General features: G+C 36.7%; 1 protein-coding gene across 1 annotated transcript; it reads left to right on the top strand.

The window, feature by feature from the left end:
- The first annotated feature begins 2665 nt into the window (after positions 1-2665).
- LOC132546240 (mitochondrial folate transporter/carrier-like) lies at positions 2666-26382 on the top strand. Its single transcript, XM_060209949.1, has 10 exons — positions 2666-2704; positions 2941-3081; positions 3803-3889; positions 4089-4179; positions 4893-5052; positions 6045-6133; positions 18197-18354; positions 21151-21264; positions 22762-22907; positions 25429-26382. Exons 1-10 carry the CDS (start codon positions 2666-2668, stop codon positions 25583-25585), a joined length of 1182 nt encoding a protein of 393 aa, XP_060065932.1. The 3' UTR covers positions 25586-26382.
- Positions 26383-26977: the final 595 nt, after the last annotated feature.

Genomic DNA, 26977 nt, shown 5'->3' with positions numbered 1-26977 from the left:
ATGAGAGAAAAGCTCGCAATGGTTAGAGAAACAGTACAGGAAAACCTGACAATCAAACGGCAAAAGATCAAAGAGTGGTACGACAGGAACGCCACAAAACGGGAACTTCGACCTGGGGACGAGGTTTTACTATTACTACCATCAGACACGTCAAAAATGGTCGCCCAATGAAAAGGACCATATAGGGTCATAAGGAAAGTCAACAACATCAGCTATGAGGTCAATGTTGGATGACGTCGTAAACGAGTTGTTTATCATATCAACCTACTACGGAAGTACAATAGAGCTGTCCAAAACGTCATGTTTGTCGAAAAGGTTGACATCGCCGATTCTGATTTTGACAGTTCTAATTCAACATTGGAGGTAACACTGGATGTTACACTTGGCAAAATGTTAGATAAGTCACAGCGCCAAGAAATCCGTCAGCTTTGTCAAGAATACAGTGATGTCATAAATCCTGATGCGGGAAAACCATTGTTAGTTACGCAAAGCCTGAGGACAACGTGTGAGAAACCAATCCGACAACAGTCATACAGAATTCCTCAAGCCAAAAAACAAGAGGTGAAGAAATTGTTGGATGAAATGATAGAGCGTGGTTATATAACACCTTCCTCAAGTGCATACTCATCTCCAATAGTTTTGGTGGAAAAGAAGGATACTACAACTCGGCTTTGTGTGGATTACAGGAAACTCAACGACGTAACTGTATGTGACGGGTACCCAATACCCAGGGTGGACGAGATATTTGAAAAGCTAGGCAAAGCTCAATACCTCAGCACTATGGACCTAGCAAAGGGGCAGCATTCGTAACTGAATTTGGACACTTCCAATTCAAGGTAATGCCTTTTGGTATGAAAACAGTGCCTGCTACATTTGCAAGGATGATGGACAGACTGTTAGCAGGAGTAGAACATGTGGTCGCTTACTTTGATGCTATAGTGGTATACAGCGACACATGGAAGGAACACCTTGAACATATCAAGACTGTATTGCATAAACTTCAGGAAAGTGGATTAACAGTAAAGCCATCAAAATGTCAATTTGGTGAAGAGGAACTTTACTGTCTGGGACACATTGTTGGGAAAGGAAAGCTTAAACCAGATAGTCGGAAGGTTCAAGCCATGGTTGACGGCCCCCTCCCACAAACCAAAAAAGGGATTAGGTCATTTCTAGGTATGACTAGTTACTATCGGCGTTTCATTCAGGATTATGCCAAGATATCGGCTCCATTGACCAACATGCTAAGGAAAGACAAACAAAGGCAACCCAAATGGACGGATGACATTGTAAATGCATTCAACCAACTAAAGGATGAGATGATCAAGGCACGGGTACTAGCAAATCTGGATTTTTAAAGAGCCCTTCTTCATTCAGACTGATGCCAGCAACGTGGCTATTGGAGCGGTCTTAAGTCAGAATATCAACGATAAGGAACACCCTATTGCATACATCAGCAGAAAGTTACTGCAGCGGGAACAAAATTACTCTACAGTGGAGAAGGAATGTTTAGCTATCGTTTGGAGTGTGGAGTCATTCTCCTATTATATTAGTGGTGTTCACTTTACCATTTTGACTGACCACAATCCACTTAAATGGCTTGATAAGACCAAGCAAAAGAATCAGAGACTGTTAAGATGGGCACTGGCATTACAACAGTTTCATTATGCAATCAGATATCGAAGGGGCCAGGAAAATGCAAATGTGGACGGACTATCCAGAATTGAATAAATAGTGTATATATTTTGAAAAAAAAAAGACGAACACTAACTCTGGATGTATCGTCAGTTATTGCGATGTGTTTTAAGGTTTTGTGATGTGTATAACTTCAGAACAAACAGTGACATTCTAACAGAAGTACCTTATCCACGGAAGTTAACAGTATCTGAATCAGATTTATGAACTGTGTTAATTGTAGAATTTAGAATTAACTGTTGTTCAAGTAAACTTTACCAGTGTTTGTGTACATACTAGATATTATCTCAGCCTGAGTATCATGAGCAGATTGCTATCTCTTGAACTTTTAGACCGTAAAAGTTTTCTTAGGCAGGGGGATGTTAATAGTGAAATTTGTCGCTCAAGTGTTGAACATAATTTGTGTTAAATCTTAATGTGACCGGCTGGCTTATCAGACAGATAGTTTAATTGCGGTCACCTTAGTGTCAGAATCATGCCGTGAAACATTGGCTGGACATGCTCTCCACCAGTGAGACATTAACTGATCACGGTTTAATCGTAGATCAGTAGAAGACACTTTTCCCTATCAGAATTAGATTAGAATTACTTTAGGATAAACTGTAAGATCACAGCAAACAGAGTCAGTCCTGGTGTGGCCGTGGAAGGAGTAACTTGTTAAGCTCGATACTCAGACCATACATGTTATCATTGTTGTAACTTGTGCTAATACTCAACATTTGTACTTTAGAACGGTTGTTGCTGGTCTTTTGTATGACATAAGGATAGTACAACATAGAGGGGTAACACCATGCAATAGCTAAAAGTAATCGTCCCTTAACAGATTATATATGGCTTTGTTATATTGACGGAACCAAACAGATAGACATTGGCAGTCTCCCAACTACAACTGTTGAAAACATGTAGACGCTCTCGTGTGGGATCAACATTGCTGAATGACCATATTATTGTGAAACTGTAATCCCCAGAAATTATGGAGTTTAATCCAGATGATGCCATCGACACCTGGCTGGTAAGTTTCCTGAAATAACTCTAAATCAGTTGTAATAGATCATTTACAGTATCATAAGAGTAGTGGATATAATTGTAATTACAAAAAAAGTCACAAAAATGAGCCTACCGTTTTGATGTTAGTTAAGCACTTATACTTTGAAGTTATTGTTAGTGTTGTTAGATTTTTTTTATATAATTTAACTTTCAGGTGATTAAATTACATGTACTTAATTTTGTACAATACTGATATTTTAGGCTGGATCTGTGATGGAAAGAAGAACAACATACAGACGCAAGGAAAAGAAGGTGACTCTAGAATCACAACAATCTGTTGTCATTCAGTCTGAGTTTGATACTGAAGATGTCCAACAAAGATCAGGGTCACAAGATCCTCAAGTTAGTCAAGAGTCAGATGACAGGAGGAGGAGGATGTCACCGAGCCAACTTGAAGTTTGGTATCTCTGAGACACAGGAGGAAGTTACTAAAGTGACAGAGTCTTCTTATATGTCCCTTGAAAGGGGCATTAACATTCTGTGCAATAAAGATTCTGATCCAGATATTGAAGAAGAGTGCTTTGACTTTCAAGATGAACTATTAAACTTTGATAAGTTAATGGAACTCAGCAGAGAATAAATATGAATGTAGAAATAGTTTTGACAAGAAAGCAAATGAAAAATTAAAGAAATGTGACAAGTTTTCTTTGTTTTTGTTTAATATCGTTCGGTGTGACAGATTTCGTTTCGGTCTGACAGTTTTTCAGGGTATGTCCGACCGATTACTGGGATTTAGGGCTTTATTCAGATAATTACCTTGATCCACTTTCACTGGATTGTATGGTAAAATGTTTTCAAATGAGCAAAAGACCCAAGATTTTGTCATTTCAAAAAGTAACAGAGAGAAAAGAATTCAGGGTTGAATAAAGAAAGTTTCTTTATTGTCCTTGTCCAGATATGTCTTTTCTTCATTAACTCCTGAAGAATTGAGTAATTACTACATAGCCATTGGCCTCTTGTTTCACATATTACACATGTATAAAAGATATTGTTGGTGATCGACTAACTAAACATGCTGCTACCTGATTTGATCTTTATAAACCATGATAATATTTACTTGCAGCCTCAGTGTCGGAGACCTAGAAAAATCTTAACAAATAGAGAAAAACGTGTTTCTGCTGTTTTAGAGAAACTCATCTATGTGATCAAGGTTCTATTAATTAAATCAAAGCATGCTCCACTGTCTGGGTGATAGAGGTTGTAACACTACAAGCTGAAGTGAAATCTCTTTATTCATGAAGATGAAAGCCATCAGCTTCATTTTGAATCTACCCGAAAAGAAACCTTTGTGAGATGTCGGCAATTTTCAAAATGTGGCTTTTTTGCCAATTTTACTTTTGACATGGTAGAGCCCTCATGCTAGAGATCCAGGTTCCTGTCTGGACAATGGGCAGGAATTTGCATGTGGTCAAAATATAGAACAATCTTCCGGAGTATATTGTATCTGCACCAACAGTTAACTCTTTCAAAAATAGATTAGATGATCTCTGGGCAAATCAAGAACTGGTATATAATTATAAAGCAGAAATTCTGTAGTTCCTGGATCTGATGTCTCAAATGACAATAATTATAAACATTATCATTGTATCACTGAGACCGGTATAGAGGATCGTAACGATCCTGCACTGGTAATAAACTAAACTAAACTAAGGAATGTGTTTTATTTCTTCTTTCACTCTTCATTAATCTACACATACAATGTTAATTGTATAAGAACAGAAGCATATCCCAAACCAAACAACTTTTAAACAGATTTCTCTACACTGGCATTAAGGACAAACTGATTAATCAACACTTCATTGTATTTGAATAAAAATGCAACATCAGTTTAAGGAGTGGACACAACTGTCAATTTAACAAAATTAAAAATTTACATTATTGATTGAAATGTGTTATCAGAATAGTTAGTTTAAACAGTAGATAGCACATGCAAGGTCTTAGGTAGAATATATGAAAGAAGTAAACAGGTTTTGGGTCAGTTGTCTGACTAGATCAGTTTTTTCTTAGAATCCTATTTTGTCCTAAGCCCCCTCCCCAATCCTCCACAACCACCAATATACCTATATACCTATATCATTTGATAAATAGTTACAAATATTTACCTTGGTTTCAAATAGATTTGTAGTTTTGTTTCATGTATCAATCTTTTTTAGTGCATGAGGGCGGTGTGGCCGGAGTATCAAGACCGATGTACAATGGCTTAAAAGATGCATTCCTACAGATCATTCGTAAAGATGGGGTCACTGGAATGTATAGAGGAGTGGTACCAAATGTTTGGGGAGCTGGAACGTCCTGGGGGCTCTACTTCTTTTTGTAAGTGAACTGATATCTTGATACAACTCATGAGTTTATCAGTAGGGGCTTGGAAGTGCCATATTAATGTAGCTACTGTAAAAATGGAAGTATTTCAATTTCTTAAAAAATGAATGTCCTGTTGAAAGATAGGTACCTCAATTTCTTAATTATTAATATTCTCTGAATGTCTTATTAAATGATACATAACTAAGTATACGTAATGTAGTTGAGATACATACCGTAACTCAGTTTGATAAATGAGTTCAGGTAATAGAGCCAACGCCGTTCATTAAAGTTGGGTGGTTTGTAGGTTCCTCCACTCCCCAGCTGGATACCTCAGGTATGCAGGGTGATTGAGCAAGAGAGAAAATCCGAATCTAAGTATCAATCACAACAGTCTGCAGAGTGATTGTTCTTAATATTTATTATTCAATACCGTCTACCGGTTTCGCCCTCCCGGGCATCTTCAGTTATAATAAATATAAAGAACAACCACTCTGCAGACTGTTGTGATTGATACTTATATTCAGTTTGATAAATATGCCAAAACAGTTTTTATACTCCGCCAGATGCGATCGTATATTGGCGTCATCTTCTCCCTCTGTCCATCCGTACATCCATTTCTTGTGAGCGCAACTCCTCCTAAACTAATCATCAGATTTTCATGAAACTTGCTCAATGTCACTACTACAATGGGTAGATATGCATGAAGGGGCAATTTTTTGGTTCGTTGATTTTTGTAAGATTTATGCCATTTTCAACTTTGTATCTGTAGCTTGTTCATAGTGGAGTCTTGTGAACGCAACTCCTAAAATAATCATCAGATTTTCACGAAACTTTCTCAATGTCACTACTACAATTATAATGGGTAGATGTGCATGAAGGGGCAATTTTTTGGTTCGTTGATTTTCGTAAGATTTATGCCATTTTATCTTGATCTTAAATTTTGTGGCAGCGTATATTGTGTCCAACAATAAGTATTAAACAGAGTGATGATCATACATTTACAGTTACAACAGCATTAAGACTTGGATGCAGGATGGTGACACTCAAGTGAACCTTGGTCCAGCTAAACATATGCTGGCTGCATCTGAAGCAGGTATGTATAATGAAAAGTCCCAGATTTTGGTTGCCTTTTGAAACATGTCAAACCAAGTAGTTTAATGTAGGTATGTGGTATTATATGTATAAGGTATAACAGGTGGAGTAGTACATCCACATACGAGTCGGGATTTCTGTGTTCAAATATTGTTCTCCTTTAAATTATCCAATAGGATAATAATAACAACAACCATTAACTGTATTTTTACAGTGACAGAGGGTACCGCATGATTTATTGCCACATAATTTAGTATTTAACAGAAACATGTATTGTTCTTCATAAGCACGCGCAATTTGCTTTTATTTGAAAACTTCAATGATTAAATACTGTTTTTAACTTAATAGCAAACGAAATTATCAAAATTCATTTCAATTGATTTTTATTAAAATTCTTCCCACAAAACTTAATAAGCATAGAGGAAAAAATTCTTACACCTACGCAAAACAAAAAAAAATTTGCGTGTGCACCGCGCTACCCGAGTCGCCTGAATGACGGACCCGGGTACCAGGACACATGTATTAGCACGACCCGCACGTGCTAATACACAACACGCCACCTATTGGAAAAACATAACACGGAGAAATTCATTTCATCCTTATTCCCCAGTCAAACGGATGAAATTATATTTCTCCTTTAAATTATCCAGTAGGATAATAATAACAACAACCATTAACTGTATTTTCACAGCGACAGAGGGTACCGCATGAAGAATAAAGAACGGGGAATGTCTCCCAAAAGTACTAGATACGCCCCCAAACAGATTATAGGATCCATTTAGGAAAGTCACAAGTTCAGATGCCTAGAAACATTCAACCGTTCATGAAAATTGTCTTCAATATACCAGTCCTTCGCCGTTTCTGATCTCCAGCGCCCGTGGCGTTTAAACAACAATACCAGCGTTGGCACCAGCTGAAGCTCCTCCCGCATGAAGGCTGTGTAAACCAAACTTCTTGATATCCGGAACCACTGAAGAAAACGCCTGAATGAAATGCTCTCTGAACCTCGAATACAACATAGGCTTATTAAGCTTCCTGAGCACATAACTACCAGTTTCCAACATAGTAAGGTTCCTAAACACAAACTCCCCAGAATCATCCGATATACCAGCCAGCTTCACATACAGCTCAAAATTACATACCGGACACAACCGCGATCCAGTCCTACTAACGATTATCCAAGAACCGTCCCGATATACATCTGTCTTTGAATGTTCAATGAAAATTTCCATGTGTGAAGTGCGTATCTGTATATCAGACCTCCTCAATGCAAGTACCTCTGCGTTCCACATAAAACCTGCGTAAGCAAACAAACACATGGTAATGATTCTCTGGTTATACAAATTATTTTTATCAAACATCTTATCATATACAGCATTAAGCATTGATATAGTTATTGCCTGTTTTTTCTGCACTGGCTTAGCTAACAACCTTTTTGCCCCTTCAAACACATTCCGTACTAATGTAGACACAGTAGGGAATACTTTCCCAACAATATCATGAGCCCACTTAACACCATACATAGCGTCCGTTAAAGAACCAGTCGTTCCATTGTTCTTCACCAAATATGATATATATATACACAGATGAAAAGGTTTCACAAGGAAGATATATTCTTCCTCAAAATTGTTCTCCTTAGCCCACTTTCTCCAACGTAAATATCCATAGCAGTACTTCCTAACCGTACTCTCAGCTTTACAATGCTGAAGTAGCTCAGGTACACCCAAAGCGTAATCCTTAAGGTGATCCGGAACCATAGAACATTCCTCTCTCAACACTGACGTCACTAATCGTGAAAAAGGAAAACAAAAACAACAAATTAAAATATATACAAATTCCAGTGGAAAGTAAGTTACCCTTATGAACCCAAATCACATATACTAGACAATTAAATTCATTAATGACATTCACAAAACCACCACAAAACCCAGCAACACACTGCTGTAACTGACAACACACTGTCAGTCCCCTGCTAAGCAACAGGTATACACCAGCAACACACTGCTGTAACTGACAACACACTGTCAGTCCCCTGCTAAACAACAGGTATACACCAGCAACACACTGCTGTAACTGACAACACACTGTCAGTCCCCTGCTAAACCACAGGTATACACCAGCAACACACTGCTGTAACTGACAACACGCTGTCAATCTCCTGCTAAATCACAGGTATACACCAGCAACACACTGCTGTAACTGACAACACGCTGTCAGTCCCCTGCTAAACAACAGGTATACGCCAGCAACACACTGCTGTAACTGACAACACACTGTCAGTCCCCTGCTAAACCACAGGTATACACCAGCAACACACTGCTGTAACTGACAACACACTGTCAGTCCCCTGCTAAACAACAGGTATACGCCAGCAACACACTGCTGTAACTGACAACACGCTGTCGGGGTTCCTGCTAGACAACAGGTACACAACAGCAACACACTGCTGTTATTGACAACACACTTTCAAATAACTGCTAACCAACAGATATACCCAGCAACACACTGCTGTAACTGACAACACGCTGTCGGGGTTCCTGCTAGACAACAGGTACACACCAGCAACACACTGCTGTAAATGACAACACACTTTCAAATAACTGCTAACCAACAGATATACCCAGCAACACACTGCTGTAACTGACAACACACTGTAAAATCACTGCTGTAAACTACTGTAAACGTCAGCAATCGGTACCATCAACAAAAACTATTGTAATCTGTAATACTAGGTAATACACATTCTCAAAAAAAATAGAAACCCTAATAATGTTAAAACTAACAAATTATAGATTGGTATTCAGATCAGCGAAAATCCAAACGCAACGCTAACATCGGAAATTTCAAGTCTACATTTCCAAACATGCCTTTCCCCGAACGTGACAGGGTGTAAAAACACTTCTCAGTATTCAGGAATATATATTCTTGAACACCACCCATGAAATGTACACCATCTGGACATATGTGGGGCCAGAATCTAGCTGATTTCCAAAACGGAATAACCAGAGTACCGTGGGCCCCACACACTTCCATGTACTTGATTATTCTAGTTATCAAATACACCGGAGGATTAAACCATCCGTTTTTCCAGGCCCAGTCAACCGAGAATGCATCTATACCTTCCGATCCCGGATTCCAATACCTAGAATAGAATGACCAAACTTTCGCATTGTACCAAGATGCGAACCAGTCCACCACCTGTTGAAAAACAGAGACACTCACACCCCAGTCGTCAAAATCAACAAGTTTACTGATAAAATCTGCCCTTTCATATTGTTCTGTACCATTAAACGATATATATCCAGCGCTATGTCTTGTAAATTAGACTTCATGCTCCCCTTTTCTACTATTTTCACAACAGCCTGATTATCAGAGAACCATTTCACCCAGGAACCCCGGAGCACGTGTACCCATGACAACATGACCCTATATACTGCTGTCAATTCCCTGAACGTCGAACTTTGACCTGTCTCATAAGGAGACCACGTTCCGTGTGACACACCCAGCGATGACTCGACACAGTAGCCACCGTAACCCGTGGTACTGGTGTCTGAATAGACTATCCTATTACAGTGAGGGGTGTAGCAAAGTTCTCTGCCATTAATACAGTCCAAATGATTCAACCAAAACCGCATTTGACTCAAACATTCGTCGTTCAACATAATTCTATCATTCCAAGACTGCGCCTGTAACATACGTATCGAAATACACCTGGTCATAAGCTGTACGATATTACCAAACATGATACCCATAGAGATTATCTGCCCTACAAAACTGGACACAGCCTTCACATGGACTGGCCTTCCTTTGTTAACACACTTCAGGATATCCAAAACACAAGCACGTGCTTTTTCTATGCGACGATCTGATATCCTTAGAACTCCTAACAGGGTATCTATATCCACTCCCAAGAAACCCATACACACTGCACAGGATCCCACATAGATTTATCTATCTTCGGAATAAAACCAGACTGTATCAAATCACTTTTGACCTTAGAACTTTGGTCTACTAATTTTGACTTACAAATATTGTGACAAAGACCGTCATCTAAATACATTAAAATCTGGAGACCTTCACCTCTTCATTTTGCTATTAACGGTCTAGTAACTTTGGTACAACCATACGGCGCTGTTGACAATCCAAATGGTAAAACCAGGAATTTAAAATACACTTTGTCCGAACCAAAAGTCCACGAAAAACCAAGATATTCTGTATGTGGGGGAAATATGTCTATGTGGTGATAGGCCGAATGAACATCAAATTTAATAAGCCAGCCTTGCTTTACTGTAAATGCTAAAGCCGTTCTCAAATCATCGTACTTGTCCAACTGTTTCCAAAGATGCAAATTCACTTCTCTCAGATCTAATATTAAACGTTTCTTTCCGTTACTCTGTACCGAGACCGTTAATGGATTTACAACCAAAGGAACAGTATTACACCGTTCTACTAATTGACGTTTCTCCAAATGTAAAATTGCACTTTCAACGAATTCTTTGTTCCTTAATGCAGACAGGTTATTAACCTTTTCAGACTCATTTGGCGCCGAATAGAATGGTAATTTGTAGCCATTTTCAATAACATCTAAAACAAACTCTCAACTCCCTATAGCTTTCCAAAACTCAATATTCTTATTCAATCTGCCCCTCACTCTAATATCACTTTGGCCCTGTTCATACTCAAAATAATCATCCGTGAATAAAATGTCACCTCTACATGTAATATCTCCACTTGACTCTTCGATGTCACTAAAAATAAGATCATACTTATCTTTTAACACCTGTCCTTCTTTAGAATCGACCTTATCACAGGTTTCCGGTCTTAGGGGTTTGGGGGCACTCTCTCCGGAAATGCCCGAATTCACCACAGGCGAAACATGCTCGTGCTCCAGTGCTGTATTGGCCACGAAAAAGCTGCTTCCCAGGATTAATAATAGGACGAGTATAAGACTCCTGGCTTGCCGTACCCGCCGCAAAACTAGGCCTTCCATTGCTGCACCTCACACTTTTCTCCTTTGACTTTTTCTTTCTGTCCTTAAGCCTCTTTACTGCCTTACTGTCAGCTCTCGCAATCTTTCTGTCATCATCCGAATCACTTGCTAACGGATTAGCGACATATTCCTTCACTGTGCCCCAACCTGCCTCTGACGAATCGGCTATTCTAATCAGCTTGTTCCGCCTTGTTAGCTTACTAATAAGTTCATCAAGTATCTCTCCTGCATAATCTTCTTTACCAGCTTTCAAAGCCCAAACTACCTGCTGTACATCCTCTAACACTTCCGAATTAAACGTAAATTGTTCTTTATTTCCTTCGCGTTTCCACACAGTATCTTTATCCTCCCTCAACTTCTGAATCTGTTTGGCCACATCTCGTGAATTTTCCAATACTGACAACCTTGAGTCTAAATAACCCCGCAACTCTCATTTTGCTCCTTCAAATGCTCCAATATATCACCAAGAGTAGTTTCTCCCGAACTGCCCGTTGTGGCATCAATATTTTCATCGCCGTCTGTCTCCATTTAACAAAATATACCCGAACTATGCTGGACCTAAATTTGCGTGTGCACCGCGCTACCCGAGTCGCCTGAATGACGGACCCGGGTACCAGGACACATGTATTAGCACGACCCGCACGTGCTAATACACAACACGCCACCTATTGGAAAAACATAACACGGAGAAATTCATTTCATCCTTATTCCCCAGTCAAACGGATGAAATTATATTGATATTACTCATAGAATTTATGGAAATCTAAATTTTACATTATGGGATCCATTCTTTTAAGAAATAAGATTCAAATGAACTCATGAAAATAAATTGTAGATTAACCAATGCCCATATTAGTGACTTATCTGTGATCTCAACAAATCAAAGGAATATTGTATACTTGTTTAATATCCTTGCAAATGTTACCTAGTTGTCACAGTATGAAATTCGTTTTGGGGGTGGGATTTAATTTTTACATATATCTATATTGGTGTCTTATGTTTACTATAACTAAAAATGCATTTTTATGCTAAGAGCTCTTCAGCATGTTGCTGTCGCCCCTGGCCCTGAGTATCAGTACTTCGTTTTCATTGGTTCATAAATCGAAAGTTTACTCCTACTCCATCTGCCGGACATTACCGTAATCATTGGATTATCGCCCCTACAAGTTGCTGATGCTAGTCATTAAATGAAACAACCTTATCAACATTTTCTTCATTACTTGTACATCAAGAAAACGTTTTGTGTTGTGTATTAATGATAATCAGACATCGAAATTTGTAAATACAATGACAAAGACTCACGTTTTATGGTGGTAAATTTTGCGAGGGGATGCCAATATGGCGGCTTAACTTTCTTTTCCGCGAGATGCATTGTGGGTGTCATGTCTTTCTTTTTTTTTTTTTCGAAAATTTTCATCCCGTTTAATACTGTTGAAAACTTTTGAAAATACTGAAATATGTAGTTGAAAATAAGAATGAAACTAAAATAAGAATGATTTAGAGTAGCATAAAATTTTGACGGAAACAGCCGGGGTGCTCGGTGCTGCCCCGGAAAGAAGACGGCGGCTGAAAGAAGATGGCGGGTAATTTATGTAGGTAAGTATCACTATATATATATATATATATAAGCTGAATTTAAAGTCAATACTTATACTGAACTAGCAATTGCATTTTTTGCAAAAATTCATTTGAAATGAGCTATCGCATGTATTGAATTTAGGCTCGACGGCAACGCGCAAGCTGGGCACTGCCGCCATGGCACTTTTTTCAAAATATTTTCAAGACTTTTCCTTTGAAGCAGTATGCATTTGAAAAATGTTATGTAAGCATCTAGCACATTTTTGTTGCTTCCGTAAAGTATTTCAGTGTTTTGAAATGAATTTATTTTTGAATGATTGTTTCATAATGGTCTCATCGCAGTCACTTCTGTCAGTGGCCCAACAAATCGGAAATTAAACAGTAAAAAAACTTGTCCGTAATATTGTACTGTACTACTTACGCTACCGTGAATAGATCTAGGAATCTATCTGTGTAATATATCGATTTTACTTTAAAATATCGGTCACTGTCCGTGCTGTTGTAGATCTAGCTCTTTCAAATTTCTGATCGGAGATAATTTAGAAGTACCTCAAGGCCAGGGTCTGAAATCGTAAGGGAACTCTACAGCTATACCAATTGTAAGGTTTACAAGTGAAGTTATAGTTTTAGCTTAAATTTAGTTCTTTCTGATATGATGTCTCGTTGATTCTGTTGAAGAGTGATGCATGTGAACGATTGTAATATAAAGATTGGGAATAATGAAGATGTCAATTAACATCTGAATCCCGGAAAGTGTTTTAATAAAGATTAGGATAAACCTAGCAAAGTGTAAGGTCCCAGTGTGAATGTGTAAAGTGTAATTGGTACAATTCTTATTATGCCTGAACTTTTGATATATGTACTGTATTTGTTTATCTCAGAAATTTCAGTATTATGTCAACTGCTTCCACTTTCAGTTCAACACTTGATTCATCAATTTTACACAGCCCTAGGCTCAATATTTGTCATTAGTTGTCGACTGTTTTTAAGGGTTTTAGAGTTTTGTTTCCATGGTGAATGGAATGAAATGGGATAAATAGTCTAACCAATACCCCTCGAGAGCTAATTAAGACATTGCAGTATTATCACTTTGGGCCTTATTAAAAGTCAAATTGAAACTTTAAGAAATTCAAGTGACCGTAAGTACAACAATAAGATGTCGATAATCAATGAAATTGATTAATTGAGAGGACATTTTCTTAGTACAGTTAACCAGGCTTTGTAGTGGTTTGTTCAGAACTGTAGTTCTGGTTAGGTAACCATTAATTATGTCCTTTCAGCTACAATGACGTACATTTTTGAAATACCTCTACTGTAGCTAAATGTGGCATTTGTAATAGACATAGCCAAAGTTAATTTTGTGATAGATGTAGCCAAAGTTAATTTTAGGATCAGTTAGGACAGCTACTGTTTGTAACAGGCATGGGTTCAATTATATGATGATGTAATTAATTAAATTACAATTACATTATGAAATGGCATTGCTATTACATGACGGTCCAATGTAATTAATTAAACTACACATTACTTTTCAAGTCAAAATGATTTTTGAAATACAAACGTCAAAATAAATTATCATACTGCACAGATTTATCACACAAATTTAACTTTATGATTCAATCTCTGTATGACCATTGTCAAGATATTATTATTTTGCTACCTGTCCATCGCTTAATAATTTGACAGTCCTGAACGTCAAAACAATTAATTACAATATATTTAATTTAGACTCCTATTGGGAAGTTCAAGACTATAAGCTTATACAGAAGTGTATATTTCTTGCACATAATCATAGCAATAATGAAATATAGTTATTTATTTCCCTTACTCTCTTTCAGCAAGTGGATGTCCCTGAAGAAATGAAATCTTGAATGGTAGAAGGTATCTCTATTGATTCTTCTAACTTGGAATTGGCCATGGTGACCAACAATGGATTTGAGGATCTTATGGTGGAGAAAAAAGTCCTTCTTTCCGGACTCCAATTAGATGTTGAAGATGGTTAATCACTTGAGGAGATGCTAACAACCATGTTGCCTTTTAAGGTCACAGTACTCTCTAAAGGCGGTAGTATATTTACCATCACAAAAGAAGAATCAACAAATGGCAGAAACTAAAAAAATGTGGAAAAGATCATTGTATACTGCATTTGTAGTAAATTTGTATACAATCTTCAATTTACCTGAGTAGAAAGATTCACTAATTATACCAAGTTTGTGTAGAAAGAATCACTGTATACTGAGTTTGTAGTGTACATAGAAAGGTTTACTTATTTTATTTTTTTTCTGAGTTTAGTGTATACAATATGTATAAAAAAACTTTTTGTAGAAAAGATCACCGCATACTGAGTTTGTTTTTACAAATGTGTAGAAAAGATCGCTGTATACCAAGTTTATAGTTTACAATTGTCTAGAAAAATCACTGCATACTGAACATAATACGACTTCTGTTTAAAACCTTCATTTAAACTTAGGCATGTATTTTTTTATTCATCTTAAAAGTCTACCTACAACAATTTTGTGTATGCAATCTTGTACTAGGATATTGACATGACAAGATTACATTGCTGATCAAAGCATGGAAAGAATACTGTATCTAAAAACTGAATAAAACAAGATATAAGCATCTTTATCATGTTTTTATTATTATTATTATTTTTCCATAATATCTGTCCACATGGAATTTGTAAGCACTCTTATGCATTCTTATACCACCAAAAGGGTGGGTAAACTGGAATCAGGTTGTCTATCAGTCCATCCATCTGTTTGTCTGTCTGTAGACACATCTTGTCTGGACAACTCTGATGAAACTTTTCAGTAATATTCAGGACAATGTGTAGATGTGCATGCACCATTTTCCCTCGAAATATTGATTGCCGTGGCAACTGGTCAATATAGACAGGTTTTGCTTGTCGGTCAACTTCTAAACCTATGGACCAATTTCAACAAAACTTTGCAGGAATGTTAGGGAACGTGCACATACCGCTGTGTTTCAGAGGATGTTTCTGTGCAAAAGGTCACCATGGGGAGATAGCTAAGGCTGTGGGTGTTGGGGGTATTAGTTATCATTTGGATTACAGTTTCAGTTATCCCTGGGCAATGTGGAGAGGATATAGTAATGATTTTGAGGATTGAATGTAGAGGTCACAGTACTTGCATAAGTACTATATGATTACCTTGTAAACGCATTGAGACTAAGACAGTATACCTTAATCAAATTTGGAACATGTATCCCTTATGAGAAGGCGGTTTCTTTAGAAATTCAGGGTCAGATGTCAAAGATCAAGGTCACAGTCAAAAAACGGATAGATGCATGGGGGTGTTCTTTGTATTACCCTCATTTTTCTATCAAATTTCACAACCTAAAAGATATTCACATCTTGCAAATTTCAAGGTTCAAGGTCACTGTAAGGATGTTAAAAAATGATAATACAAGAGGAATAAAATATCTTGTGACAAGTTTTAGAGAACAAAGAATATATAAACATGAAAAATTGAAACAAAGACAATATCTACTCGAGATTCCCTGAAAAAGTACAAGGAGAATAAGACCAGGTGTTCCGGAAGAATAGGCATCTTCTATTTTAAGTTATGGTGACATATCATGTTTGTTTTAGAAAATTGGCACTCTTATGCAGTCATTTACAAACAATCTGGAAAATGAAGCTGTCCAATATTTGTATGTAGCATGTTATTTGCATGATGGTCTAACTAATGGTCTTCAACCAATGAGATACGCAGTCTTTAAAGTGATAATATGGTGTCCAAGATCAACATTTCCTACAATGTATCCAAAGAAATGGACAACTTCCCTATCCTTGCATCTTGGAGCCTACTTGGGATATGTATTGCATAAGTAATACTACTATGCTTGTTATTTCTGATATCTGCTGGTCATTTTTTATGGGCTGCAATGATTTACTGCTTGCATATAGTTGGTTTCAGTATATAGCAAGCTAATAACAAAGAACTTATTTTTTCAATGGTCTTAGCATACCAGTACTTTCAGTACTTTGATTTAGACTTTGATTTGTTCTAAATTTTCTGGTGAATATTTATCAGATATCAGATTCTGGTTCACACTTACCCTAAAGTATCATAACATCATGTTCTATACCCGATCAGATTCTGGTTCACACTTACCCTATAGTATCATAACATCATGTTCTACACCTGATCAGATTCTGGTTCACTCTTATCCTATAGTATCATAACATCATGTTCTACATCTGATCAGATTCTGGTTCACACTTACCCTATATTATCATAACATCATGTTCTACACCTGATCAGATTCTGGTTCACTCTTATCCTATAGTATCATAACATCATGTTCTACATCTGATCAGATTCTGGTTCACACTTACCCTATATTATCATAACATCATGTTCTACACCTGATCAGATTCTGGTTGACACTTACCCTATAGTATCATAACATCATGTTCTACATCTGATCAGATTCTGGTTCACACTTACCCTATATTATCATAACATCATGTTCTACACCTGATCAGATTCTGGTTGACACTTACCCTATAGTATCATAACATCATGTTCTACACCTGATCAGATTCTGGTTGACACTTACCCTATAGTATCATAGCATCATGTTCTATACCTGATCAGATTCTGGTTCACACTTACCCTATAGTATCATAACATCATGTTCTATACCTGATCAGATTCTGGTTCACACTTACCTCATAGTATCATAACATCATGTTCTACACCTAAGCAGATACTAGTTAACACTTACCCTATATTATCATAACATCATGTTCTATACCCGATCAGATTCTGGTTCACAACCCTATAGTATCATAATATCATGTTCTACATCTGATCAGATTCTGGTTCACACTTACCCTATAGTATCATAACATCATGTTCTACACCTGATCAGATTCTGGTTCACACTTACCTCATAGTATCATAACATCATGTTCTACACCTAAGCAGATACTAGTTAACACTTACCCTCTATTATCATAACATCATGTTCTATACCCGATCAGATTCTGGTTCACACTTATCCTATAGTATCATAACACCATGTTCTACACCTGATCAGATTCTGGTTCACACTTACCTCATAGTATCATAACATCATGTTCTATACCTGATCAGATTCTGGTTCACAACCCTATAGTATCATAACATCATGTTCTACACCTGATCAGATTCTGGTTCACACTTATCCTATAGTATCATAACACCATGTTCTACACCTGATCAGATTCTGGTTCACACTTACCTCATAGTATCATAACACCATGTTCTATACCCGATCAGATTCTGGTTCACACTTATCCTATAGTATCATAACATCATGTTCTACACCTGATCAGATTCTGGTTCACACTTACCCATAGTATCATATTGTTAGATTCTGGTTTGAACAGAAATAAGGGAAATTCATACCTTTCAGAATTTTGTAGACTTTTAATCAATGATTGATTTTCATGTCTTCAATGGTGTCTATAATTTATATATACAGGTTTCATGACACTGACCCTCACAAATCCAATCTGGGTTGTCAAGACGAGGATATGTCTTCAGTACGATCAGCAGGTACCATCCAGTAAAAACTATAAGGGCATGGCTGATGCTCTGGTCAGAATATTTCAGATGGAGGGATTCCGGGGTCTTTATAGGGTAGGTATACAGTGAGTGATGTGTCTCCCTTGACAGAGAATATGTATCTTGACAGAGAATATGTATCTTTGGTAAATACAAATGCAGCTGCATTATCAGCTAGAAATTCTTGTAAAGTTATTGATTTATTGATTTTGTAGATTGATTATTGATCTGTCTAAGCTTTTTTTTCCAGAGGTCAGGAGTTTGATACCTACTAGTGGTATTGAGATAGATAATGACCTGACTTTGTGTAATCATCTCTACAGGATGAGATATCTAGAGAGATCTGTGGACGTGTTTGAAACTCTGTCACACTTTGTGTAATTATCTCTACAGGATGAGTTATCTAGAGAGATCTGTGCATGTGTATCTAACTCTGTCACAATTTGTGTAATTATCTCTACAGGACGTGTTTGTAACTCTGTCACACTTTGTGTAATCATCTCTACATGCTGAGATATCTAGAGAGATCTGTGGACGTGTTTGTAACTCTGTCACACTTTGTGTAATTATCTCTACATGATGAGATATCTAGAGAGATCTGTGGACGTGTTTGTAACTCTGTCACACTTTGTGTAATTATCTCTACATGCTGAGATATCTAGAGAGATCTGTGGACGTGTATCTAACTCTGTCACACTTTGTGTAATCTCTACATGCTGAGATATCTAGAGAGATCTGTGGACGTGTTTGTAACTCTGTCACACTTTGTGTAATTATCTCTACATGCTGAGATATCTAAAGAGATCTGTGGACGTGTTTGTAACTCTGTCACACTTTGTGTAATCATCTCTACATGCTGAGATATCTAGAGAGATCTGTGGACAAGTATCTAACTCTGTCACACTTTGTGTAATTATCTCTACATGCTGAGATATCTAAAGAGATCTGTGGACGTGTTTGTAACTCTGTCACACTTTGTGTAATCATCTCTACATGCTGAGATATCTAGAGAGATCTGTGGACGTGTTTGTAACTCTGTCACACTTTGTGTAATTATCTCTACATGCTGAGATCTTGTGTAATCATCTCTACATGCTGAGATATCTAGAGAGATCTGTGGACGTGTTCTAACTCTGTCACACTTTGTGTAATTGATGAGTTATCTAGACGTGTTTATCTTTGGATGTGTTTGTAACTCTGTCACACTTTGTGTAATTATCTCTACATGCTGAGACATCTAGAGAGATCTGTGGACGTGTTTGTAACTCTGTCACACTTTGTGTAATTATCTCTACATGCTGAGATATCTAGAGAGATCTGTGGACGTGTTTCTAACTCTATCACACTTTGTGTAAATATCTGTACATGCTGAGATATCTAGAGAGATCTGCGGACGTGTATCTAACTCTGTCACACTTTGTGTAACTATCTCTACATGATGAGATATCTAGAGAGATCTGTGGACGTGTATCTAACTCTGTCACATTATGTGTAATTATCTCTACATGATTAGATATCTAGAGAGATCTGTGGACGTGTTTGTAACTCTGTCACACTTTGTGTAATTATCTCTACATGCTGAGATATCTAGAGAGATCTGTGGACGTGTTTGTAACTCTGTCACACTTTGTGTAATTATCTCTACATGATGAGATATCTAGAGAGATCTGTGGATGTGTATCTAACTCTGTCACACTTTGTGTAATTATCTCTACATGATGATATATCTAGAGAGATCTGTGGACGTGTGTAATTATCTCTACATGATGATATATCTAGAGAGATCTGTGGACTGTTTGTAACTCTGTCACACTTTGTGTAATTATCTCTACATGAGATCTGTGGACGTGTATCTAACTCTGTCACACTTTGTGTAATTATCTATCTGTGGACGTGTATCTAGAGAGATCTGTGGACGTGTTTGTAACTCTGTCACACTTTGTGTAATTATCTCTACATGATGAGATATCTAGAGAGATCTGTGGACGTGTATCTAACTCTGTCACACTTTGTGTAATTATCTCTACAGGATGAGTTATCTAGAGAGATCTTTGGATGTGTTTGTAACTCTGTCACACTTTGTGTAATTATCTCTACATGCTGAGACATCTAGAGAGATCTGTGGACGTGTTTGTAACTCTGTCACACTTTGTGTAATCATTTCTACATGATAAGGTATCAAGAGAGATCTGTGGACGTGTTTGTAACTCTGTCACACTTTGTGTAATTATCTCTACATGCTGAGATATCTAAAGAGATCTGTGGACGTGTTTGTAACTCTGTCACACTTTGTGTAATTATCTCTACATGCTGAGATATCTAGAGAGATCTCTGTCACACTTTGTGACGTGTATCTAACTCTGTCACACTTTGTGTAATTATCTCTACATGCTGAGATATCTAGAGAGATCTGTGGACGTGTATCTAACTCTGTCACACTTTGTGTAATTATCTCTACATGCTGTGATATCTAGAGAGATCTGTGGACGTGTTTGTAACTCTGTCACACTTTGTGGATTTGTTGATAATATGAACTCATAGATAGTACACTGAAAATCAGTGAAAATAAATCTCCCAGAAATGATAATGATATTACAGTAATTAAGGCTTCTTGATTCATAACCTCTGTTTTGTTAACTGTAAAACGATATACTTTCTATTTTGGAGGGGGATTTATTTTAGGTTTTTGTACTTTTATTGATCATTTTTTCTTTAAACACATCATTTGGTGGATGAATATACCTCAATCAGTGTACTTAAACTAATTTTTAGAGTTCATTGACATGTGGTTTGTGAAGAGTACAGTTGAAATCAACAAAAATGAATCTACGAGGAAAATGAATGGTTTGACAATAAGGTATTTTTTGTCAGGGTTTCTTGCCTGGAGTTTTTGGAATATCACATGGTGCTGTACAATTTATGGCTTACGAGGAAATGAAATCCCGCTACAATATCTACCAAGGTTATAATGCTGATTACCGTTTGGTAAGTAGAACAGTTTTAATTGTTGGTAGAAATATAATGATGATGATGATACATAAGATATATCTGACGTACCTAGATATTGTGTAAATGGCAAGATTTATCTGTATTCAGCCTGATGTCATACATGTCTCACAAATTACTGGACAGATCTATGTCATATTTTCTCATTTTCAGTTTTCCTATTGTGAATTTTCCATTTCTGGATAACAATATCCCTACATCTCCAACCTATGGTATTTACTTGTCAAAGCTGATTCAATATTCAAGGGCCTGAACCCATTATCATGGTTTTCACGGAAGAAACTGTCACCTGACTGACAAACTTGGAACACAGGGGTTCAAAAGATGCAGGTTGATGAAAAAAATGGGGGAGTTTTATGGTTGCCATAGTGATCTCATTGAGAAATATTTTACTTCTTTGTGTGACATGAAGCTGGATATATTTGGTACTTGTTAGTTTGCTTGTTGGTTCTGTTTCACAAATTTTGTAAACAGATTTGCCTGAAACTTTCAATAAGACAAAGTTCCATGACAGATACCAAAATCTCTCAAGTAAAGTGAGGATTTATCATTGTTGAAAATGGGTGTGCTCACCTGACCTGAGATTAAGACCTTAGAAGCTTAATACTCCCTACTGATGACAGTTTATAAGGAAACAGATCAGTCTTAGCTGACATGCTTATGTTCTTAGATAAGACAATGTACCCTTAGTGCTCTGGATTGCATGTATTGGGCCTCTGGTATGTTGTTCAATGAGGTAACCTACAACAACTACAAGGAGACCTTGCCCTAAATGACTGTTCATGGAGAAATATACCCAGCAAATCTCATTGGCAGTGTGGTAGTTTGAGATGTAGGATCTTACAGTTAACTTAGTATAGAATTTATTAAACAAGCTTAAACAAGCATTTAGGCATGTGACATAGTAGAGTTTTTGAAAGTTTCATCAGTTCCAAATTACACTGGCACCAGTATAAAATTCTATTTATCATATTACTCAGATTTCTGAAATATAAACTTTTAAACCAATTTTCTTATAAGACATCATGACTCAGACTTTATGATTTCACTGCTGAGACGATCATATCATCAAGACGTGGCTTATTGATAATGTCATAATGATGTCATGACACATGTGACTGACATGGTCGTATGACATGATACATGTGACTGACATGGTCGTATGACATGATACATGTGCCTGACATGGTCGTATGTCATGACACATGTGACTGACATGGTCGTATGACATGATACATGTGACTGACATGGTCGTATGACATGATACATGTGCCTGACATGGTCGTATGACATGACACATGTGACTGACATGGTCGTATGACATGACACAACTGCCTGACATGGTCGTATGACATGATACATGTGCCTGACATGGTCGTATGACATGACACAACTGCCTGACAGGGTCGAATGACATGACACAACAGAACAGTTATGCGGTGAAATGATATATCATTGTTACATTATCTTTTGTAGAAATCACTGGAATATATCGTGTTTGCGGCGTTATCAAAAATTATAGCTGCCAGTACAACATATCCTTACCAAGTGATACGATCAAGACTCCAAGACCAGCATAGAGATTACGGTGGAATCCTTGATATCATCAGTCAGATCTTTCGGTAAGTGTATCACAGTCTGATTAGCACTATTTTAGGAATAGATATATTTTGAATTAAGGACATCGGGACAAATTTTCATATGGTATTCTCACCCAAAAATTATCATTACAGAAAGAGATATATTATGGATTAAGGACGTTGGGACAAATTTTGTAATGTGGACACGGAAAATTTTCCATCAGGTACTCTGGCTTAAAACATTACAGGAATAGAAATATTGGGCTTTGTGGTATATAAACACCACTGCCAACAATATGATGTTTTTCCCTGTGGGACATTGTCGGGTTATTTTATAAGGATTGCTTTAACTGCATGCCGTGTTTTCCTACATACACATGTACTCATCATCTGAATCCAGCCAATAGGAAAATGTTTGGAGTTTTTCATATACCTCTACATTTATATTGTCTTTTGCCAAATTGTTATTTTTCTCAGCGTCTCCAAGTTTTCACCAGTTTAAGCCTTAAGCATAACTGACAAGTTCTAGAGGGAAGTACAATGTAATAGCTGTATGATGCAGATGGATTCATTATTTGGCCCAACTATATCTAATTCTTAATTTGTAGTAAAAGGTACTAATCACTTGTGTGTCTTTTGTACAATCTTTGACCCTACTGTATCTAATTCTTAATTTGTATTAAAAGGTACTATTCACCAGTGTGTTTACATGTACCAGTGTAAACTGTGTGCATGTTGAAACAATGACAATCCAACTAGAGATGTCGGAAATTAAGAATTTTAGAACTGTTTCCTCGGTAACATTGATGCTTTAATTGTTACCTTATTGATGTTAGAGATACATACAGTGCATAATTAATTACTCAGAAAATCTTTTTACAGTGAATCGAAATGCAGGATATGTGTAGCATGCCTTTATACATAGGTACTGTTTGGTGGACAATGTGCCAATGCGTTTCACCTAAGTGGGTTTTCATTCCTAGATCGCACATGAAAATGTATGGGGTCACCTGCTCAACCATATAGGTTTCCCTGGGTACTCTTTCTACATTTACAACATTTCCGAGCTTCAGTCCAAGTCAGCAAGAGTAGTATAAGCTAATAGCAGGTTTTCTACTACTTTAACCTGTCATTTTCCTTTTTATACGCCACCGGAGGCCGTCGTATATTGGCGTCATCTTCTTCGTCTGTCCGTCCGTCCGTACATCCGTCTGTACGTCCATTTCCTGTGAACGTAACTCCTCCTAAACTAATGATCAGATTTTCATAAAACTTGCTCAATGTCACTAATACAATGGTTCTATGTGCATGAAGAGGCAATTTTACGGTTCATTGATTTTTGTAAGATTTATGCCATTTTATCCTGATCTTTATATTTTGTGGCGGTGTATATTGATTATGTAGCCACCAGACTTTCATGATATTGTAGCCACCAAAATTTCACGATTATCTAGACTTTGCAACATTTGTTTTGGGTTATGTTGACGTTTTCATGTTCATTGCTATACATGGTTGAAGACATGATATTTCTACCTGAACGAATACAACAAATATGAAAAAATACAAGATTAAATCAAAAGATTGTTTTTATCTTACAAGAAAAATGTCATTCATGAAAAAAAGCATAACTTTAAACAAAAATTAACGAGAAATTGATAATTCATGCTTACGTTTCCATTTGTCCCTTCATGTTTCACAGTGTATGTATTTTACAGATCAATTTTAAATGAAACAACACACAGAATTTAAGTGGTCTTTATTTGTTATAATTCCAAGACTGATACATACTCTCCGTGATCCCGTTGTCAGGTAGCACTCTCCGTGATCCCGTTGTCAGGTAGCACTCTCCGTGATCCCGTTGTCAGGTAGCACTCTCCGTGATCCCGTAACACTCTCCGCTATATGTGAGATGTTGCAGTGGGGCGAAAGTATCTGTACAATACAGGAAAATAATTGTTGTCATATAGCTTTCAGTCTGTGAAAAAACTTCTATACATGAAAAAGTTTGATTTATAAAACCTCTATACATGAAAAAGTTTGATTTATAAAACTTCAATTCATAAAGGAGTTAGTAGCAATATATAGCAATAAAATTTTGGGACCAGACAAAAAATTTGTTACGTAGAGAAATTTGAATCATTGAAGTTCTATTCCTAGAAGTTTGACTGTATGTACAATTATAATTATTCATGTAGTGCGTACATTTCATATTTTTGTTCCATTTTCTGATTCTCCGTGGCCTGATGTTTTTATTTTCTATGTTAATTTGTAAAATGTATTTGACAAATGCGTACAGTTTCCTAATTTGATATCAAATCGTTTATTCTTCTACTTTCTAAAGTACTGGGGTAGCAAACCTACCCTTTACTAGAACTAGATCGAACTAAATCTTTTTATTAAGGTGTGTTTTTACTGTGAATTGTAGAAATTCTTTCATTATAAGTAATGACAGGTGTTTGTTCTGAGGTGTGATGACAGGAGTTACCTTTACATGTTACATGTTATTATCTACTAATTTGCACATTGTGCAGATGCCAACTGCCATTGGTTTTATTCTATGCAGGTATGAGGGATTTCAAGGCTATTACAAGGGTTTTGGAATCTACCTCTTACATGTGACGCCGAACATATGTATTGTGTTTCTCCTCTACGAATATGTGACAGCCTGGAATAAAAACAGACATTTGAATGATGCAGACCAGAAGGAAAAATGGAGTTGATGAACACCTACATCCGAGTTTTCAGGATGTTCAAAGTGAATGTCCACGAACAGAGGAATTTCCATGAATCTGGTTTAAAGTGAGTTTGATCCATACTGGGGAGTTTGGAAGACCACAAATGGTTCAAATTAAACTGCAGGAAAATGAAGAGTGAAAGATCTGAACATTATTGAAGACCACTGATGTGACGAGTTTCAAGAATTCAGGATTTCTGAATGAGGCCAGCATTTAACACATCTTTTCTTAACATAACATGGAAATGAACTAGACAATTTGAAAGTGATATATGTTTTACAGGCATGAATGATTTGTGCAAATGCTGGAGTAAACAAATTATTTTGTGCAAGAAATACAAAGCTGTGATAAAATGAGTGAAATTTTTTTGAAATAATTCTAGAGAGCGATATCATTTTTGGATGTTTTTCACACTTGGCCTAAAGAGTAAGGGTTGAAGGTCCTAGTTAGTTTAAGCTATAGCATGATGCCCATCATCCAATTGTTGTCAACTTTTCCCCTTTAAACAGCTTCTTTTCAATAACCAAAAGGCCTAGAATTGTGATATTTGGCTGGAAGGTTTCTGAGAGTTTTATAAAAAGAAATAAGCTTGAACAATATTCAAGGTCACAGGGGTCAAATTTGTTGAAACCATCTCTTCTCATTAATTAGGACAAGTACCAGCAAGGGGAGCAATGCAGGCCCATTACGCCTCTTGTTAAAATTGTTGTATTTTGTTTCAGATATTGATTTGAATTTTTTCTTATTTTTTGAGACTTGGTTAGCATTGACAATCTTCCATTGTAAACATTCCTTTTTAACTTGATGAGGTCTTTGTGTTTATCATGAATTTGACTAGTCAGAGTTATAGACACAAGGGAGCAATATCTGAACACCTTTTGTTGTACACATTAGAATTACTGGACTGGTTGAGTTACCTGGAAATTTACCTGCTATGTTTTCTCATTTTTCTTTAATAATTATTATTATCATGAGAGTTTCTTTACACTCCTGCAAATATAACAAAATATAAACTCATTAGAAATAATAATGTAGAACTTGTTTGTTAATTTTGTTTTTCTTTTTTTTACTTTTAATAGTTGGTGTTAAATAATAAATAAAATGAAAAAAAAACAATGGAGCTATCTATACTTTTCTTTTTCACTTTCTTGTTTTATAGATTGTAAGGGTTCTACAACTTTATTAAAAAATATACCATCTACCAATACAATATACCATCTACCAGTACAATATACCATCTACCAGTACAATATACCATCTACCAGTAATGTTACCATCTACCAGTACAATATACCATCTACCAGTACTGTTACCATCTACCAGTACAATATACTATCTACCAATACAATATACCATCTACCAGTACTGTTACCATCT

The sequence above is a fragment of the Ylistrum balloti genome, unplaced genomic scaffold, assembly GCF_031769215.1.
Source record: "Ylistrum balloti isolate Yb309-2 unplaced genomic scaffold, AGI_CSIRO_Ybal_v1 Utg369878, whole genome shotgun sequence".
In the NCBI taxonomy this organism is placed as follows: domain Eukaryota; kingdom Metazoa; phylum Mollusca; class Bivalvia; order Pectinida; family Pectinidae; genus Ylistrum; species Ylistrum balloti.
Note: the sequence above shows the minus strand (reverse complement) of the source record. Positions and strands in the feature narration are given on the sequence as shown.